General features: G+C 39.8%; 1 protein-coding gene across 7 annotated transcripts in view; it reads left to right on the top strand.

The window, feature by feature from the left end:
- Positions 1–20,936, top strand: part of mrtfab (myocardin related transcription factor Ab) — a 76,106-nt gene that overhangs the window by 13,101 nt on the left and 42,069 nt on the right. For 6 of the 7 annotated variants that reach the window (XM_038269179.1, XM_038269178.1, XM_038269182.1 and 3 more), the window contains exon 3: positions 2,879–3,064. In XM_038269179.1, the coding sequence (XP_038125107.1) occupies positions 2,893–3,064 (172 nt within the window). In that variant the 5' untranslated portion in view covers positions 2,879–2,892. Of the gene's footprint in view, positions 1–2,878; positions 3,065–9,043; positions 9,449–20,936 lie in introns of those variants that run through there. The other variant, XM_038269183.1, reaches the window with a different exon arrangement.

The raw sequence follows: 20,936 nt of genomic DNA, 5'->3' as shown, positions 1-20,936 counted from the left end.
CAAAATAATCAGTTGCAGCCCTAGGGGGTGCTGGACGTGTAACTTCCATATATATACATATCTATATCTCTATATATATATATATCTATATATATATATCTATATATAGATATATAGATATAGATATAGATATAGATATATATAGATATAGATATAGATATATATATATAGATATACAGGTGCTGGTCATAAAATTAGAATATCATGAAAAAGTAGATTGATTTCAGTAATTCCATTTAAAAAGTGAAACTTGTATATTATATTCATACATTACATACAAACTCATATATTTCAGATGTTTATTTTGTTTAATTTTGATGATTACAAATGACAACAAATGAAAATCTCAAATTCATCATATCAGAAAATTAGAATATTGTGAAAAGGTTCAAAATTGATGGCCCCTGGTGCCACACTCTAATCAGCTAATTAACTCAAACCACCTGCAAAAGCCTTTAAATGGTCTTTCAGTCTAGTTCTATAGGCTACACAATCATGGGGAAGACTGCTGACTTGACAGTTGTCCAAAAGACGACCATCGACACCTTGCACAAGGAGGGCAAGACACAAAAGGTCATCGCTAAAGAGGCTGGCTGTTCACAGAGCTCAGTGTCCAAGCACATTAATAGAGAGGCGAAGGGAAGGAAAAGATGTGGTCGAAAAAAGTGTACAAGCAAGAGAGATAACCGCACCCTGGAGAGGATTGTGAAACAAAACCCCTTCAAAAATGTGGGGGAGATTCACAAAGAGTGGACTGCAGCTGGAGTGAGTGCTTCAAGAACCACCACACACAGACGTATGAAAGACATGGGTTTCTGCTGTCGCATTCCTTGTGTCAAGCCACTCTTGAACCACAGACAGCGTCAGAAGCGTCTAAAGAGAAACAGGACTGGACTGCTGGTGAGTGGTCCAAAGTAATGTTCTCTGATGAAAGTAAATTTTGCATTTCCTTTGGAAATCAAGGTCCCAGAGTCTGGAGGAAAAGAAGAGAGGCACTTCATCCACGTTGCTTGAAGTCCAGTGTAAAGTTTCCACAGTCAGTGATGGTTTGGGGTGCCATGTCATCTGCTGGTGTTGGTCCATTGTGTTTTCTGAGGTCCAGGGTCAACGCAGCCACATACCAGGAAGTTTTAGAGCACTTCATGCTTCCTGCAGCTGACCAACTTTTTGGAGATGCAGATTTCATTTTCCAACAGGACTTGGCACCTGCACACAGTGCCAAAGCTACCAGTACCTGGTTGAAGGACCATGGTATCCCTGTTCTTAATTGGCCAGCAAACTCTCCTGACCTTAACCCCATAGAAAATCTATGGGGTATTGTGAAGAAGAAGATGCAATACACCAGACCCAACAATTCAGAAGAGCTAAAAGCCACTATTAGAGCAACCTGGGCTATCATAACACCTGAGCAGTGCCACAGACTGATCGACTCCATGCCACGCCGCATTGCTGCAGTAATACAGGCCAAAGGAGGCCCAACTAAATACTGAGTGCTGTACATGCTCATACTTTTCATGTTCATACTTTTCAGTTGGCCAACATTTCTATAAATCCTTTGTTTTTATTGGTCTTCAGTAATATTCTAATTTTCTGATATGATGAATTTGAGATTTTCATTTGTTGTCATTTGTAATCATCAAAATTAAACAAAATAAACATCTGAAATATATGAGTTTGTATGTAATGTATGAATATAATATACAAGTTTCACTTTTTAAATGGAATTACTGAAATCAATCTACTTTTTCATGATATTCTAATTTTATGACCAGCACCTGTAGATATAGATATCTCTCTATATATATAGATATCTCTCTATATATATAGATATAGATATCTCTCTATATATATAGATATAGATATCTCTCTCTATAGATATAGATATCTCTCTATATATATAGATATAGATATCTCTCTCTATATATAGATATATATGATAGCTAGATATAGATATAGATATATATATAGATATAGATATATATATAGATATATATAGATATAGATATATATAGATATATATATATAGATATAGATATATATAGATAGATATAGATATATATAGATATATATAGATATAGATATATATAGATATAGATAGATATATAGATATCTATATATAGATATAGATAGATATATAGATATCTATATATAGATATCTCTCTCTCTATATATATAGATATCTCTCTATATATAGATATCTCTCTATATATATAGATATATATGATAGCTATATAGGTTTATATATAACTATATAGATATATATATATATATATAGATATATATATATATATATATATATAGATATATAGATATCTATATAAGTTTATGTATAAATATATAGATGTTATCTGTATAGATATATATATCTATATATATACATATATATATATAGATATATATATGTATATATATATATATATATATGAGAGTAATGGGTACTTGTTGATGGCATTAGAAATATTTCTAATAGCATTAAAGGAGCGTTAAAGAGCATTAAATTAGAGTTAGTCGTTTCTGCATCAACAAATGGTTAATCAGTGTGTTGTATATCTATAAAGGCCTTAGCAGCCTTTTCTGTGATCGGTCAGTAGTTATTTTTAATAGAGGAGGTGGCGTCTCAGTGGGTGTGGGCGAGAACTGTTAGTGTAGCGCCGCTCTGCAGAAAGGATTTCATGATCTCTAATCTGATAAATATGCTAAAGCAAACAGCCTCCTCTGTGTAGGACGCTGGTGTCAGCGTGAACCCGCCTCCCTTCGATGAAATCCAATCACTGAACAGAAAAAGATCTGATATTATTTCTGTTTTTCAATGGCTGATCATACTGCCAGCTGGTTTCTTGGTGCATCTCTAACTTTAAAATCTTGGTTTTTATTGCAGTGTTTCCAGTCACTATGGCAACAGCTGACCCCCTGAAAGGCGGTGACCCCAGCACCGGAGCTATGGAGGTTGCAGGGGCGTCCGGCTCGGCCCCGAGCCCTCAGAGCGAGGCGGTGACCAATGAGCTTCAGGAGCTCTCGCTTCAGCCGGCTCCTAATCTGCTGCCCATACAGGAGCGCAAGAACGGTGAGTGGGAGTCGTTTGTCTCACATGTTCAGTCTAAAGGCTGTTTGAGTTAGAAAAATGTTCATTTTTATAAAGAAGAACTGTACGGCGCTGCAGACCTCATCCAGCTTTAGTCTTTATCCTGTTGATGCTCTGGGCTCAGATTCCAGTGTAGGTGTTGACATGAAAAGATTAAACGTTTGCATTTGTATTCATGTGTTTCAGCTTAAAAAGTCATGGATGCACTTTAAATATTTCAAAGATTGATGGGTCTGATTGGGGCAACTTACCATTTGATCACTTCCTTACCCCTTAAAAATCGATTCCCCCCGTCCCTCAGTGAGGTCTAGAAGCACAAGATTTATATCCAGCCATCCAGCAAAGATGCTGCTACATGGATGCACACGACGTTTAGGCATTCTCCGATTAAATGAGCCCCTGGGGGGACATGTTACCTGCTGTAAATTAACCCTGTATCGTATTTGATACATACGGTTTCTGAAATGTTTTGCATAATTTAATGGTAAAAACTTTTCTCAAAATCCTATTGTACACAATCAGATCTACCTGATAACAGCCAGTAGAAGACTACACAAAAAAAAATCTTGACTTATCGCATAGTAATAAATTATTAATATCAAAAATGTATTTCTGTTTTTTCTTTTTACATATTTTGTTAAAAGGCCAAATAAGGACTTCAAGCCAAAAAAAAGTAATTTTCTGTTTTGTTTTATTCTTGGATCGGGCTTTAAAGGGTTAACAAGTAAAAAAAAAAAAAAAAGGCTAAATTAGCGCTATATAAATAAACTGCATCAAATTAAGTGGAAAAGTTAAAAAGCTAACTGAAAAGTAAAAAAGTTGCTTTAAAAAGTTAGTTAAGTTAAAATTTATAAAATGTAAGTGCCTCTATCAGCATGAATGATCTCGGTTATGTTTTAACAAAGCATTTCTTACTGAAAAACTTCTATTTTTCTTTATATATTAGGGAAAATGACCCTTTCTTCTGATTACATTAACCCTAAACTTAGACAGACTTTGTCATTTTGTACACACACAGTGTATGCAAAACAAAATTTTGCTCAGTACTGCTCTCAAGACGTCTTCACTGTCATTGGGCAAAACTTCACCCAGAGGGTTCGATGGCGTCAGCGTACGGCAGCCTCAATTCTGTTAGTGAGCCCCAGGGCAGCTTGATGCCACCATCAGTGTGTGTGAATGATTGAATGTAGTGTAAAGTGATCTGGTCAAGTCTTCTGACTAATAAGAAAAGCGCTATATAAGTACAGGCCATTTAACATATATTATTATTAATGTATTTATCTGCTAGCTGAGGCATCGACCGACCCCGTGACATCACCGCTCTAGACTGCAACATGGCGGCGTCCTGCCAAAGAATTATAAAACAAAGCTTTGTTTGTTCTTTTACCTTTCTATTTATCACCTTTGTAATTTATTTTAGGCTGCAACTAACGGTTATATTGCAATTTTCTTTTTTTTTTCTTTAAATGCATCAATTAAAAATCAAATAGTCAAAGGTCCAAATAAACCAGGTGAAACTAACTTTTCCACTTGAGGACTTCTGGATAGAGCAGATTGACAGAAGAAAACGTGTTTTTTTCTTAAATGCAAAAAGTTTATATATTTGTTTTCACAATTTTGATGTATTTCTAAGCTGTAAGTGAGTCGCTCTGTCAGCTAAAATCAATTAAAAACCAAATTAGGTGACTATCATTTCAATAATTGATTTATTTAATTGAACTGTTTCAGCCCTAATTTAGTTGTTGATGATAGTAGACAAAATGTTGTGAATTCAGTTAGTTTGGTTTTTGTCGGGGTTTTTTGCACAGTGGCTGGATGTATGATTCTGATTCTAATCTCTACCTATAAAATTTTTATTTTTGTTCATAAATAACCCAATAAACTCCACATGAGTAATAAACCTGGCTCCACATCTCCTATCCCAGTTGATAGCAGCAGCGCTGCTGGTTTATTCCCTTCTATCCTGGCTGCTTCCTGGTTTCCTGTAGACGACTCTGCTTGGTTTGATCTTCCAGGGAGAAAATGAGCTGTTTGCATGCTTTTGGTTGCAGGGCTGTTTCCAACCTGAGCAAACCGACAGGGATCCAGATGGGTTCTAGTTTTCTGCACAGACTGAGGGGGAACGGTTTCCTCTAAAACACTGGAACACCTCAGGGTTGTGTGACTCTTTAACTCAGGATGATCTGCAGCAGACAGACTGATGATCCTGCTGTCAGAAGAACCACAACAGAGCTGCTGCATGGAGTGTTTTTAATACGCCGTTATTAAAAACAGCTTCTTCCTGCAGCTCAGTTTGAATTCTGGTTATTTGACTTTCTTATGACTGAACTTGGGCTTGTATTGATATTTTATTTGCAGCTTAGATGTAGTTTTCCTCTCAAATTTTATATTTATCTTGCTATGAGATAAATCTTACTTTGGCTGTTTGATAAAAAAAACTTTACTTTTTGTTTAACATTTATAGTAATGTTCCCCCTGCATCAGTACAAGGAGATTTTATTGATTCAGTTTGTTGTTAAATTCTCTGTATTAAGGAGATTTACTCCTGCAGAATAATAGTTTGGTTTTAGATCATGTGAATTAAACCTGCCATAACTCAGTGACAGAGGTAAACTAAAGGGGTGTTTCTGAGGTGAAAGTCTGCGTGCTTTAAAGTGACCATAAGGAGCGGAGCAGCTTCTGCTCCTAATTGGCTTTTGTCCTGCATGCCTCCCTCCTGCTGCGGCGGCGGCTTAATGCTGCGCGCTCGGCTGCAGGTCTGCTTGAGTTTTAGGTGAGGAGCGATGAACCTGTGATGAACTCTCACCTGATTTAATCATCTGACATGTTTGCTTATTTTTCCCCATTATTCACCGTTCATGAAAAGCTGTTTGTCGTTCTGATCGTCTGTGGAAAATATTCAGCTTTGAATGTATTTTCTTATCTATTATGAGATTTTCTTTATGATTAGTAAATTTGCTAAAATGACCCGTTTTATTTTAATTTTTTTTCCTGCAACCTTATTCTCCTAGATGTTTTCATTGATAATTTAGTTGCTGCTGCTTTTCTCTCCTTCATGCAGATGTTGCGTCACTTATTTGCCCTAAATTTGAGCAGGAAATAAGATGATCTAAAATCTATTGAGTTTTTTTTACCCTTAGAATAAAACAATTAGATATTATTTAGTTGAATTTAGATTTTTTTCGTATTTTTTGAACATGAACCATTTTATTGAAATGGCAAACTGTCTCACCTGCTTCATGAAGTGGAAGAGAAATGGAGTAACACTGAGTGCCTGGAGGTCTGCCAGGGCTTATCTCTGGTGTAAATGAAGGATCCTGGAAGCTGCGGGGCCACCAGTGCATCCAGTTCAGGGTCTTTAGCATAACAAAGCTCTGCTCCTGTCTCGCCACATAAGCAGAGATTGATTGGAGGTGAAACCTGAAGCTGGCTGCAGATACTCGGCACATCTTTGCATCATAGAGGAGATGTTTTTGCAGTTTTGTCCGTTTGGTTTCAGAGTGTGACGTCACGTCGCAGGACCTTATTTACCTTTTAAAGTTGCCATCAGCCTCAGGCCAGCGCTCCTTCCTGCTGTCGGACCTTTCCTGACGCTTTCCTCCTGTCAGGCAGACGTGTTGATGCAGGCTGATCGGCAGAAAAGACGCTGCAGCCTCTCCTGCTCGCTCTGTCATTACGCCGATGTTTGCAGATGTTTTTACACCCTTAAGTTTATGATGTTTTCTTCACCTTACAGCCACAAACTTTAACACGTGGCGTTGGCTCATCGTTTGAGTGATAAAGAGAGTGTGAGCGTTTCACACATTTGATGCAGTCTCCTGATTAATGGCGTCCAGCATTTACTGTCAGAACAGCAGGGCAGCCGCGGAGCAGAGCAGACGGGTCAGGAGTGAAGATAACTTATGTTTGGAGCAGACTTATCCTGACGACACCCCTCTACAGCGGCAGCATCATGCTGAGGGCTCCGTGGTATCACTGGCCTTTGATGTTAAACCTTGGTTCATATTTGATCACCGTTTCTTCTCTGTTTGCTGATTCAGTTATTTTTCCCCGGTTTGAATTTATAGGAAAAGGTTCTTCTTTTTTTCCAAAGTTTCTCTTTTTTTTTTTTTTTTTTTATGGCACTTGTGGCTCATTTTTTTGGACAGAAGGCTGACAGGAACAGGGGTATGAGAGGGGGAGTAACATCAGGCTTCCCGTGGGTCCTTAAAAAGTTTTAAAAGGCATTAAATTCTTCAAAATAAAACTAAGGCCTTAATTGGTATTAAAATGTCTTAAATCAGTCTTTCGTAGATCTTAATTTTTAAAACATCATAAATAGATTTATTTTTATTATGATTTATTTGTGTAATCAACAAAAAACATTAAAATGTACCTTTTTTTGTATTTAAAAATATTATTGGCTCGCCATTACTGGTTCCGTCCCGATAGCGGAACCAATTAAAGCGTTGTTGCGGCCGGGACATTTGGGAGATGCACCATTTACTTTTTGTCTGGAAAATATGAGCAAGTGTAAATGTAACCAAAATTGTCTCCAGCCAAGAGTTTTCTCCATGGCTAAAACCAGGGAACATACATGAGGCTCAGTGGATTTAGTGCAAGAAGTCATTCAAGCTCAGAATGATGGGAATTAAGGCAGTGAAGTCGCATGCGAAGCGCGAAACACAAAGCGTCAAAATGGAGTTACAGAGAAACAGCCGGTATTTCTCAGTTTAGTTCCACCCTTGTCTCTGCAACGCCTCCACTTATCACCAAATCAAACATACTAAGAAAACCATAGAAAGAAAAATAGCTGCAAAAAAAAACTGATTTGTTTTGTTCCCTGCTAAAACAAAGTTTGTGAATTCAGTTAAATAATTGTTAAAATATATCTGTCATTTGTTTGTTTTTAGCTTTCTTCCTGTATGGGAAGCTTTTTAAAATTTGAAACATTAGTGCAGTGGTTTATGTTAAAATAAACCTTTTGGGTTAAGTTGTCGCAAGCAAGTTGTTCTTGTTTCTTGTGAATTTGGTCTTAAATTTTTATTTCAAGTGGCATTAAAAAGTCTTAAAAAGTCTTGAGTTTAACTCACCTTATGCTGTAGGAACCCTTAACATACGGGAAAGGACAAATGTTAGATTCAAACCGGGTCGTGTGCGCTAACCACTGCTCCACCAAAACACGCCCCCTTTTCTTTTTTTATAGATTTTAGATTGTAATTTTTTTTATTTCTCCTTCTCAGACTAACTTTGGTGAATTTCATTGTTTTCAAAGTGTGTTTTTAAAGATCAAATTCGCTTCACTTCCATCCCGAACCAAACACTGCCGACCAGTAAAAATGTTGCAACTAACGTCAAGCAGACCAATAGAAAAGAGTCTTTGCTCCTCAGTCCAGAGGAAAGCCCACCCCCAGATGTGTGATCCAGAAAACACGATTTGAAAAGAGAAATTAGAAAAAATAAATTATGAAAAACAAAACAATAATGGAACAAATTTCACTCCGTAGAAACAGATAAAAAGGAGGAAACAGCAGTGAGGATTAAAGCTTAGAGATGCTCCTCATCCAGTGTGTCAACAGAAATGTCTGTGTTTATTCTGCAAAACTCAACTACACGAATAAAAGTTCCACTTTAAATCTGAAGCTCGGAGGAAAACTTCTGAGTGAATGTTTTCTGCACTGGAGCTCCGCTGAGCGTCCTGTTTGACCTCCAGAAAGGTTTGTTTACTGCAGCAGATTCCTCCCTGCGTTCTGAGATCTGTTATCGTCCAGACTAACGCGTGCATGACGGCGGATTCTAGACGGGCTGGCCTGCAGAGCTCTGAACATTTCCTGTCCTCCCAGTTCCAAACTGGCCACTGAACCAGTCTGCTGCTAACAAAAGCTGTCAGAGTGTAGGAGTGGAAGGAGGTGGAGGATGGGGAGGCTGAAGGAAGGGGGAGGTCATGTCTGATTGCATAACTTCTCAGAGGGAAGGAAGAACTGAAGAGTGGCTACTTGGACTTCACTTCTTTTCTGTTTCTTATTCCTGAACCGGTCGAGGACCTTAGAGGAACCAGTCAGAGCAAAAAGCAGCAGATCAGATATAGGAGAGTGGAACCTATGGGTTGTTATTCAAGGAGCTAGGAGGCGCCGCCGTACACGCCCTCTGAGCCGAGACATGCTCACACTTGTAGAGTCGGTCTAGAGAGGAGAGTCTGAGGTACAGCTGCCTGTGGAAAACCAGCTGCTGCCTGCAGGAGAACATTTCTGACACCTCTCTGAGTGGATGGTGTGGGGAAGCTTCGCCCGTCCGGCCGTCCGTCATCTCGGAGCATGCACCGGTAGCCCAGGAAGGAAGGACGGATTGTCTCCGGCATGGTGCAGAGGGACAGGACCATCCAGTCAGGTAAAGTCTGCAGGTTCTGCTGGTGTCGCTGCCATGGAAACGCACTGGTTTCTGGGTTTTAATGGGTCAGGGTCTAGGGTTTCTGTGCACGCCTGACTTTAGGGTCTCATCCTGAGGTTCTGTAGGGAAAATGGAAAAAGTAGGAGAAAACTGCACACCTGTGGAATAAATCGATCTCCCGAGGGCAAAGGAGGCGGGTGGGGCTGGCGGGCCCGACTAGAACCCTGTGGAAGCAGATAGTTTTGCTGACGGTGATCCAGACGAGCTGCTCGGACCGAACGAGAGCCGAGACTCTCTGATCCACAGCAGAACTCGCTAAAGTAGGTTAGAGGCATCAGCTCTGCTCTAGATTTCAGCAGAACGACATGCAGGGTTCAGTGAGAGACGGATCCTTCCAGAACGCCGCTGTTTCTGCACAGCCTGCAAAAAGCAGGGATCCTGGGTGCTTCGGGGAGGTTTCCCACAGTAGGTGCGGTTAGGAGCAAGGTGATGCGAAGGACATATTTCTACTACTTTGTGATAAAGAAATTAAAAAACAGCAAAGTTACTCACAAAATTTTTTTTTATATAATAATGAATTTTTAAAAAATTTAAAAAATCTGTTTTTTTTGCAACAATAATGGAACAGAAGTCACTCCATAGGAGGACGTTTTCTTAATAAAACAAAAAAAAAAGATGGACACAGAAAGATGAAAGGAAGGTTCATAGATGGCTGCAGGACTGAAAACATTCGCTTTGCCAAGGGAAGAGCCCCCCTTCGTTCACCAAAACTGTTTTATTTATTTATTTTTGTTACCAAACTTTACAGGTTTGCAATAATGCCAAACCCAAAAGAGGGACAGGGAAGAAAAATAATAAAGGAAAAGAATCTGAAAAGGAGAAAGAGAATGACAGCAAACCCATACAACATAGAGGGCTTTTTTAATCTGTTATAATTAATCAAATAAAAAAAACAAATAATGTTTTCCTACATTCCAATGAACAGGAACATGGTGGACATCTGAGCCTGTTGATATATCAGAATGCTCCGCTAATATGCAAAGTTGGTGAAGTCAAGAGCTTAATGCTTTCAGGTTGGAGGGAGGCAGAAACTATCAGTTTTCTGTCCTAATCTAAAGAAACCTGCAGCTGGACGCTCTCGGCCTCCTGGAAGATGCAGGGCAGCCTGGCTAACGGTGATGCAGCTGATGGTGGAGTTATGCAACAGACCCGGAGGCTGCCAGCAACCCAAGGCCTCAAAGCGCTCCGTCAGGATGAGAGTAGGGGGGGCAGGAAAGGGGCAAGATGGTCAGATAGATGCCTGCACGGCAAAAAAGGAGATGAAGAGGTGTCTGTTTAATTAGATGACGGATGAGAAAGTAGAAAAAAGAAAAAGCAAGTCAGGAGGAAGGAAAGCGGTATTTAAGTCAAAGTAAACAGCTGCTGCAGGTCTGAGCTGAAGGACATGTAATCTAACGGATGGACGTCCTGATGGGAAGCACAATCGCCTCTTTGTGGATTAATGTGGCTGGAAATCCACTAAACTCAAAGCCATCAGTAGAGGAACGTCAGACACGCATACATGGCTCTGGTTTGGTTTTCACGGTACCTTCTGACAGCATGGTATTTTTCTGCATGCACCAACACAATCCAGAAGTTTGATTTGTGATCAAGTAAAATCCTGTCACTCTGATCCGATCTCTCGCCTTCAGCCAAAGAAAAAGCTCTTCTTCTTCTTCAGCTCGTAGCAACAGGAACACGACGCCTGCACGCCCACAGGTACAGGCCCACTCATGCAGCGTGGACTGTAATTTGCAAAATGCATCGCTGTTGTGAAATGCAGGCGGTGCCAGAAGGAGAAGCAGGGATGAACATTTGCTTCGGTACATCTTGTCTTCCTTAGACTCTGAGCGAAATCAAAAAAAGCGAAATCAGTGCTTTAGATGAAAGCTCCTCCTGATCCGTCTAACGTTTAGTGTAAAGACGTGGAAGCATGCCGAGCATGGAGCAGGATCTGGGATGCTGACGGTCAGTTTTACGTTGTTTGACTTTACAGCCACAGGGTCAACAAAAAATAATTAACATTCCCCCAAGAAAACAATCAGGGTCTTGATGGAGTTTTCTATCCAACCTAGATCCAGAGCTTTGGACAATTCCTCAATGGCTCTTTAGAACTTAAGAACCAATTAAAAGTTAAACAATTGGCCTACTAAAGGCATTTTTTGCTATTTGTAAACTGAATAAGTGCCCTAACTTGACCCTGAAGATACCAGTAATATTTTCTATTGAGATTAACTGATTATGCTACGTTCAAGACCGCACGCTGCAAAGTCATCGGATGCGCGGGACGCGCTACGAAAGCAACAGCTGCCAGAGTCAGAAAAATGTAACTATTGCTGTTGGACGCGCCACATCAACCAATCCGAGAAGCTGATCTGGGCGCTGGCAGGGAGTCGGACACAGCACTGCTGATGCAGAGCGCTATGATCGCTCCTCTGAAACAGTTTATTAACGTCTAAATTAACTTAAAGGAGAAGTTCGGTTTTTAACACTTTTAGCCCATTTTCTGTAGTGTCCAGGATGAAATCGAATGATCGACACCAAAATTTTGACAATTGGTCCTGTCTCTGCTTTTTGGCTCATTTAGAATCCACCCCTGGCTGCTTTAGAATGGCTTCCATAGAGCATGTCCGATAATGTCCTTAAAACAACCTTAAACGTTCTTTTTTTAAAATATGCTACTCACCGTGTCGTCAGCGCTGTTCAATGACGTTCCAAAAAAATTTTCGTGAAGAAAAAACGTCCCTGTAGTGTTTTATTTAGCATTTTGTAAATCCCATTGAGTTCTGTTGGAATAGTCAATATTCCCCTGCCACCGGAAACGGAAATGGGGCCTGTTTACACAGTTGTAGTCTTTTCGCTTCACTCTGTGTACTCCGACGTCGAGGTGCTAACGTCTCTGTTAAACACTTTAAAAAACTCTGAAAATGGAATACGAAAGGTGGATTCTTGATTCTCGACGTCGGAGTACACAGAGTGAAGCGAAAAGACTACAACTAAGCGTAAACAGGCCCCATTTCCGTTTCCGGTGGCAGGGAAATATTGACTATTCCAACAGAACTCAATGGGATTTACAAAATGCTAAATAAAACACTACAGGAACGTTTTTTCTTTACGAAACTTTTTTGGAACGTCATTGAACAGCGCTGACGACCCGGTGAGTAGCATATTTTTAAAAAAGAACGTTTAAGGTTGTTTTATGGACATTATCGGACATGCTCTATGGAAGCCATTCTAAAGCAGCCAGGGGTGGATTCTAAATGAGCCAAAAAGCAGAGACAGGACCAATTGTCAAAATTTTGGTGTCGATCATTCGATTTCATCCTGGACACTACAGAAAATGGGCTAAAAGTGTTAAAAACCGAACTTCTCCTTTAATATGTAGAAACTTGTCGGCTAAATATGTTGGATTTTTATTATCTTGCTGCCTGCAGTTTGCTGCTTCCAATGCGTGCGGTCTGAACATAGCATTACAGTTTTCTGGCCGATCATCAATTTTTAAAAAGTCAATTCCAATTTTAACCGATACGATTTTATCACAGTTGTAATTCAGCTTTAAAGTTTTATTCTTATTTGAAAAAAAAAAATAAAATAAATAAAGACGCATGAAACGAATAAATTTTTTAGTATAGAGAGAAATTAGTTCTAGTATTATTGAAAGCAAAAAACTCTTTCAAAAATGGGAATTTAAAAAACCTTTAATTTTTAATTCTTACAGCTTTATTCAAATTTTATTTTTCAAATCTTATTTTTTTTCAAAAATTTTATTTTGAAAAACAAAAACAAACAATAAAAAAAGGAAATCAGGCTTCAAAATCAGGCTTTTGATTAAACTTTCATCAAAGTTTAATCGAACTTTTTATTATTTTTATAGCAAAAATGCAAATACTATTTTTTTTTTTTTTTGGAGAGACACGCCTTTAAAGGAATAGTACACCCAAAACATGATTAGCCTTCATTTTCTACTCACCCCCATGCTGAACAACACTCTGGAGTACTTTTTTGATATCTCAAATGCATCTGGAGATCTGGGAGGCTTCTTGCTGTCTGCTGACATTCAAATAATGGAGGTCTATTGTGCCCGAGACAGAAAGGTCCATAAAAGTCCACAAAAACGTGTCAATATTCCTCCATACTGCTCGTCCAATGTAATCCAAGTGTCCTGAGTGGGTAGCATCCAGAATTTACTCGAAACGAAGTCATTTAGAATGTTTTTAGAGCATAAACAGTAGTGTATAGGATTTCCTAATAGCGCCCCCATGCGCGCTCACGACGCTACGGAAGCCGGCAGACCAAACCGGAAGAAAGTGCGCATTCAGCGTCTGGTCTGCCGATAATGCAAGCGTAGAAGAAGAAATGTGCTGTTTACCTGTGCAAAGAAAGAAACAACGAAAGAAAAATGTCTGAGGACTTCAGTGTTGAGGAAGAGCATGAGTTCTTTGCCGAGCTGAATGCGCTGGTTTGGTCTGCCGGCTTCCGTAGAATCGCGAGCGCGCATGGGGGCGCTATTAGGAAATCCTATACACTACTGTTTATGCTCTAAAAACATTCTAAATGACTTCGTTTCGAGTAAATTCTGGATGCTACCCACTCAGGACACTTGGATTACATTGGACGAGCAGTATGGAGGAATATTGACACGTTTTTGTGGACTTTTATGGACCTTTCTGTCTCGGGCGCCATGGACCTCCATTATTTGAATGTCAGCAGACAGCAAGAAGCCTCCCAGATCTCCAGATGCATTTGAGATATCAAAAAAGTACTCCAGAGTGTTGTTCAGCATGGAGGTGAGTAGAAAATGAAGGCTAATCATGTTTTGGGTGTACTATTCCTTTAAGAATTGTTTTCTTTCAATGTGATCATACAGATTGATCTTTCTTCACTAAACCTTAAAATATAAGAAGAATGAAAGCAATTTTTGCTTCATTATCAAAAGGTTTAAGTTTTATTCAGCTGAACTGAGCAGAGAACATCGCTTTGGATCATGAATCCTGCAGAACCCTGAACCAGACAGATTGTGCTACGATGCAGATTTAACCTAAAGCTTTTTATATGTCGGGTTTATACGTCTTTACCAGCTTCTCCACCACATGATTGGAGGTTTAGTTGTAGCATTCATGCTATCAGGCTCACACGGCGTCCTGCCGTCACACGTGCAGATCTGCTGCTGCAGGAATGCTGTGTCACACAAACAGGATACGTTACCTCATCCTGCTCTGATTCTGTTCATCTCCAGCCCTGAATAATACAACAGCCATTAGCCTGTGAGTCACCTGCTACCAAACAGCAAATGTTGCACATTTAACGCCGGCCCTTGGACTAATGGGACTCCTGTGTCATATCTCTGACTCAGACAGAAGATGCTTGTTCACAGCAGCGGCTGCTGAACTTAGAGCTGCAGGCTAGACTTTCCCAAGCGACTTTTGACAGAATGATACTTGAACTCACAGGATCTCATCCTAAACGAAATGTTATTGGTGCTGCAGAGCTTTGGCGTGCAGTCAGAGCAAATTAAAGGGCACAGCTTGGATTCAGATCCCTATGATCAGTCTTTAAAAAGCCAAAGGTTCATTTTTTTTATGCTGTTGAATTGAATGTAGTTCTTTTCTAAGACAGAATTGGATCTGAAGAATTCAGCTAAACCACCAATTCTCAGAAACAAAGGTGGAGTCTGTGACCCCTTTGAAGGTTGGGGTCTAATAAACAACCCTGACGCTTCAGCCAATCAGCAGCCAGGCTTATATTAGATGTGCCACACGGTGGTGGTGGCGGGGGGCGGGGGTAGACAAAGGTCTGTGAAACCTGATGCAAATGGTTTTAAATGTAAACTTTTTGGGAAATCTTCCCGCTGTGCTCCATCTGTCTCCGTTTGCCATCACGAAGCCCGTTCCTGAGAGGCGGAGAGGAGAATCGGTCGTAATGGAGCGAATAAAGTCATGTTCTTTAAGTGGGGCATGAGGTTATGGGGTTTGCTACAGTAAAAACCTTCCTCAGATGTTGGTTATGTAACATAGAGGGGCTTATGAAGCCACGGAGGGAACTCCCCAACCCAGGCTCTTATTTTCCTCCGTCGCTGCCTCCTGCTCAGCGTCAGCGTTCCTCCCTCATTCCTTCCTCTGCAGTCCAGGGTTGCGGTGGCAGATGCAATCAGCTGCCTCTCAGACTCTGGCTTCATTGTTTATTTATTGCTGTGTTGCCATTATCTGTTAATCTGCGTCGGTATCGTTGGACATCCTTTGTTTTACACGAGGACAATGAAATGACTTCTGCTAAGAGAGCGTCCTCTCTGCAGCCGACAGCTCAGGCGTTGATGCATCGAGGACGTGCTAACAAGAAAGGCTAATTTAGGCTTATAATATATGGACTGTTCCCTGCGGTGGCCGAGGGCTGCAAACCCAAAATTCTCAGCAAACAAAAAAAAAAAAAAAAAGAAAATTAAATCAAACACATAAAACAAAGATGCTCCAAATAGCAAAAACAGGAGTGAAATGATGCAGCGCTACAAACTAGCGCTGCATGATGGAAGGGCTGCAGACCACTAGAGGGCGACGATCATTAACTCGTATGGGAGCAGAACTAAAGCCGGGCATACACTGTCAGATATTTTCAATCGTTGCAAGGAGCTACAGCTCAAACTGTGTGACGAAACCACAGGGTTTACAAGTTCACATCTCAAGATGTTTGTTCTCACACTGTGCGACCCGACGCTCTGATGCGATCTACCGACTCACACTGTACGTCTAAAAACCACTTCGGACTCGGTGCAGAGAGATGCTGCTGGTCGGACTCAATCTGGAAAAAGAAGAAGAACTCCCTTGTTTGCACATGTGCAGTGCTCGAGGTTCTGGTAAATCGGCTCGTAGCTGTGATTCAACAGCAGCATTTGCTCACGACGGACGGCTGAATTTCAAACATGTTTGATTTTCTCCCGACGTTACGATTCTTGATCAGGGGGTGGTCTTGTGAGGCTAATCGCCTCCTCGATACCCCCTGTATACGACACGAAGCACGATCAGGCTGAAACGCGGCCCCAGAATCGTCCCGAAAAGGTCAAAAAAATCCTACATGCTTTAGACGTTACTGCGAGTTAATGCCCATGAACCAAAAAAGAAAAGTATGCCGCTATCCAGAGGAAAGAAAGAAAAGCGAAGTATTCATTACAATCTTTTTAAATCATTTAATCTCTCCTAGCATCCTGTCTATGCCTTTACTAAAGCTCTCTATGAGTTGATGATCGTCGCCCACTAGTGGTGTGGAGCACTTCCATCATGCAGTGTCAGTTTACTGGTAGAATTTCCTTTCATGTTAACATTACACTTTTTCCACTTTTCTCATCCCCATTTTGTTCGCTTCGTTTTTTTTGGGTGTTACCCTAATTTTTTGTGTGTTTGTCCAACTTTTCAGTTTTACTAGCAAACACAAACTCTTGGAAAAAAAGCTCTTCTTTACTTCCTTTCCGCAGCTTTCTTCTGGGTCAGTCTGCTCCTGTGTGACTTAGTTGACTGACTCCCCCTAGTGGTCTGGTGGATTTGCAGCAGATCAGTTGCACAGCGATTATTTCTTATTTGTTTGTGTTCTCTAGAGTTTTGCATCATTCGTGTGTTTGCAGTGTGTTTACCGCCTGTTTAACCGTTTGTTTTGTTAGCCTGTGTACATGTGGGTATTATGAAAACACCCACCTGATCAAACTACAGTTTAACGGACCATTCTAACTAAATATTTTTTGTGGGAATCATATGGCAAACAAAAAATCAGCAAAGTTATTTTAAAAAGCTTTTTATTATTTTTTATTCTGGATTGATTTTTTTTTACATTTCCATTTTTAAAATATGATCTTTTTTAATTATAAAAGAACAAACTTGACTCCATATCAGTGAGTTTATGTCTCTGGATAAAAAGGGTGGTTGTAGGGAGTTATTAACAGCCGCCTTCCTGCTGGGTTTTTTTTAATCAGTGTTTTTTCTCAGTCAGATCCAAGGCAGCCGTGGAGCTCCGCCAGTGACATCAGCTGAGCTTCATCCAACTCTAAGTGGATCAATCAGTCTTTATCTTATCTTATGGCCGTGCAGAGATGAGATGATGTGAAATCTGATGTCTGTGTTGAGTTCTGGCCAAATGTTGGGAGTGCTGGTAAATTTCAGAGTGGGGGGGGGGGGATCAGGAAGTGAAGTACAAAAAACAAAACCAGCACCAAGGCTGGAATGTTAATGGTTGGTGTGACCTGTGGCAGACTGACACTGTCTGACTGCGTTCTTTAAATGTTCTGCTGGTTAACCATCAGGTTTGTTCAAAGATGCCTGATCTGGACCTTTGGCATCCATTTTTTTTTTTTTTGATCCGGTTGTTTTTGGTTGTGGATTATCGTTTAGGTTAGGAAATATGTGGTTATAGCAGCAGATTAACATACTGGAGATTCCAGCCACTTCATGATGAGACTCTCTTCAGATACTCGACTCCAGTCGGACCGCTCCACAAACTGGTTTCCAAGGAAACTTTCCTCTCATGTTGCAACAGATGATTTAAACGGGTTCATTTAACACGTATTAAATCTGCCACCGGTTCCACATTATGGTTTATCTGCTGTGGTTGGAAATTAGAAAGAAATAGAACTAATAATGATTACTGTGGATTTAAAATCCTGTAAAGAAGAGAATGAACCATGACTTTTACTGAAGGTTTCAAGCAGGAAGCTTCCTTTGCATAAAGACAATGAGATGGGTGGGATTTTTATTTTGCTCTTAGCAAATTCCTAGAAATGTTTGAAGGATAAAGGAGGAGCCAAACACAGTTCCAGGGTCAAACAGCTCTTTCTGCTATGCTCCTGGAGCCCAGAGACGTTCTGTAGAACCGCCATCCAGACGTTCTGGATTCATGAGGTAATTATTGCTGTCCTTTAAAGTAGCTCTCCCCCTCAAGGAGGAGGGATTTATTGCCTTAGATTAATACCAGGATGGATTAAATAATCCATATGATTCCATGCCCTGGTGGAGAGCCTTCTTCACCGCGAACACCTGGACCCTCCCTGCACTGCTTCACCTGAACAATGTGTGGAAAAAGCAAAGGCAGGAGGTCTTATATTGAAGGCAGAGGGTCAGGACAGACTGAGGGATGCAGAGTGGAGGAAACTCTCACTTTGTTTAAATTTTGCTAAAGAAAGTGAAAACAAAATCTGAGGGTTTCTCTGCAAAACTTGGTTACATCCAGGGGCGGATTTAGGACATTTGGGGCCCTAGGCAAAGACAGGAAGGGGGCCCTCTGAATTGAGAAGACAACACACAAAACAGACCCATTCTATAAATAGAGAAATGTTAATAGAATAGACATCCATTATCTGTTGTAGGTTAATGGATGAGCAGAGTTCGCTGCTTTTAGATGTTGTCTCCAAAGTCTCCAGTAGCAGAAAAAAGTTGCAAATATATGTCCATATATATGTGATTTCTATGTGATCTCTTGTGTGACCTGCATTCACGCAACTTGAGTGTCCCGCATGCACAGTAGAGGACCCAATGAGGTCACAAGTGGCAATCACGCTCTGTGTTTATGGAAGTAAACATGGATGGTAGGGCTGGCGCTCATCTAGTTATCTATCATTTATTTCCTAATCATTTATTTCAGCCAAGGTATTTACAACACAATCTTTTCAAGGAGGTTAGAAATAAAGACTCCTCTCAGCATCATCCACCATAGTTGTTGTTTTTTTACTGTTTCTCCGTAGCATGACACAGAATATTGACATTTGTTGAGCATAATGGCGTTCAGGTCGGATGATTGCTACCTGGCTGTTCAGATCAGATTCGTGTCGGATTCAGGACCACACAGCGGAGTGGCCTGGGTCGCATTGGAACAATTCAGATCTGTGTTGTTCAGGCGGCCATGAAAAGATCAGATATAGCAAATGGGCAGAAAATCAGATTTTGGTCATTTCAGACTGCTCTGTAAACATGTCAGGTTTTCCATGTTCCTTACAGTGCAAAAAGTGAAATCTAAATAGTTTTAAAGTGTTTTTCCTTGTCATGACCAGATAAATTAGACAATTTAAATTTAAAATGAGAGAAAATAACAACTCTTTTATCAGATTTCTCTTGTTCAATATTTTTAGACCATAAATATTCATTCAGATGGTAGATCATCTTATTTACCGGCTCAAATGCTTGCAGTGAAAGGAGCTGAGTTTGCATAAATCCACTTAGAGACGCAAATCTACCCAAGTAGAGGATGAAGAACCAAAACTAAAGAGATTTTGAAAGTGTTGTGAGAGCAGCCTGGACTCACTGGGTGGTTGGCTCTCTGAGCAGAGGAAGGGCGGAGGAGACCGTTTTGCTTTAATTGGCCATCATTACCAAATTGTCTCAGGCCGGCCCCGTTTTAGTCAATTTGGTATCCCCCCCACCCCCACTGAAATGGGGTAGTGTTACTGTTGCAAATCAGACAGCAACAGGTACGTTGACACCTTTTATTCAGCTCCTTCTTCTTCCCTAACGTCTGCAGTCTGATGCATTACTATGTGCCGTCGTTTCATTGGGAGCGTTTGCTTCTTTATTTTAAAGATGAGTCCAAAGTTCCAGTCCAGCTGCAAATGGAAAACAAAATAACAGTTTGAAAACAAATATGCGAGAAAAAGATGTGATAATCCTGACTGACTGAAAAAAAAAACCCTAATAAAACTGAGTTGAATGTTTAGAACCTCTCCCTATGGAGTGTATTTTGTTCCATTATTGCAGCAAACAACACATTCTGTAAATGTAAATTTGGAGAAAAAAAAGTGGAACCCTGAAATTAAACTTGGAAAAACTTCTAGTAGGTTTTTAGAGTGGCTTTTTTTCCAGATAAATTTTTTTAAATGTATTCAATTTTTTTCAAATTTAGTTTTTTCAGTGTTTTTTTTTTTTTTCAAATCTCCCATTTTCAGATTGCTCTTTTCGAATTGCATTCTTCTAAAGTTAAATTTTACAGATCACATTGTTTTCACTTTTGATGGCATTTCTATTGGTCTGCTGGATGTTCGCAACAACATTTTCATTCCTCAATAGCGAACATTTGTATTGGGCATGAAGTGTAGAGGATTTGAAAACACTAAAGTTTGTAAAACTTAAACTGAAAAAGAAAACTTGACAAATATTTAATAAGTTAGAACCGATTAAAAAAAAAAAAGTCTAAAATAACATTTGAATTTTTTTTTTTTAATAAAATAAAAAAAAAAACAGGTTTGAAAAAGGTTACTCTTAAAACCTATTTTATTATTATTATTATTATTATTATTATTTTTACAAAACATAGTCTCTACTTGCAGAAATAATGGAACAAAATTCACTCCATAGCCTTCTGCCTCTGCTTGCTAGAAGTAAACCACTAATTAAACGCTCCATTTATTTCAGTCTTTAAGATTAAAAGTTGTTTACTATAAATGCAAACATTGTTTTACAGTTCTTTAAAAATATTTTTCTGTAGA

Source organism: Cyprinodon tularosa, unplaced genomic scaffold, assembly GCF_016077235.1.
Source record: "Cyprinodon tularosa strain WSP-4 unplaced genomic scaffold, ASM1607723v1 ctg722, whole genome shotgun sequence".
NCBI lineage: Eukaryota > Metazoa > Chordata > Actinopteri > Cyprinodontiformes > Cyprinodontidae > Cyprinodon > Cyprinodon tularosa.
The sequence above is the reverse complement of the archived record's forward strand: the minus strand, read 5'-3'. Positions and strand labels throughout refer to the sequence as shown.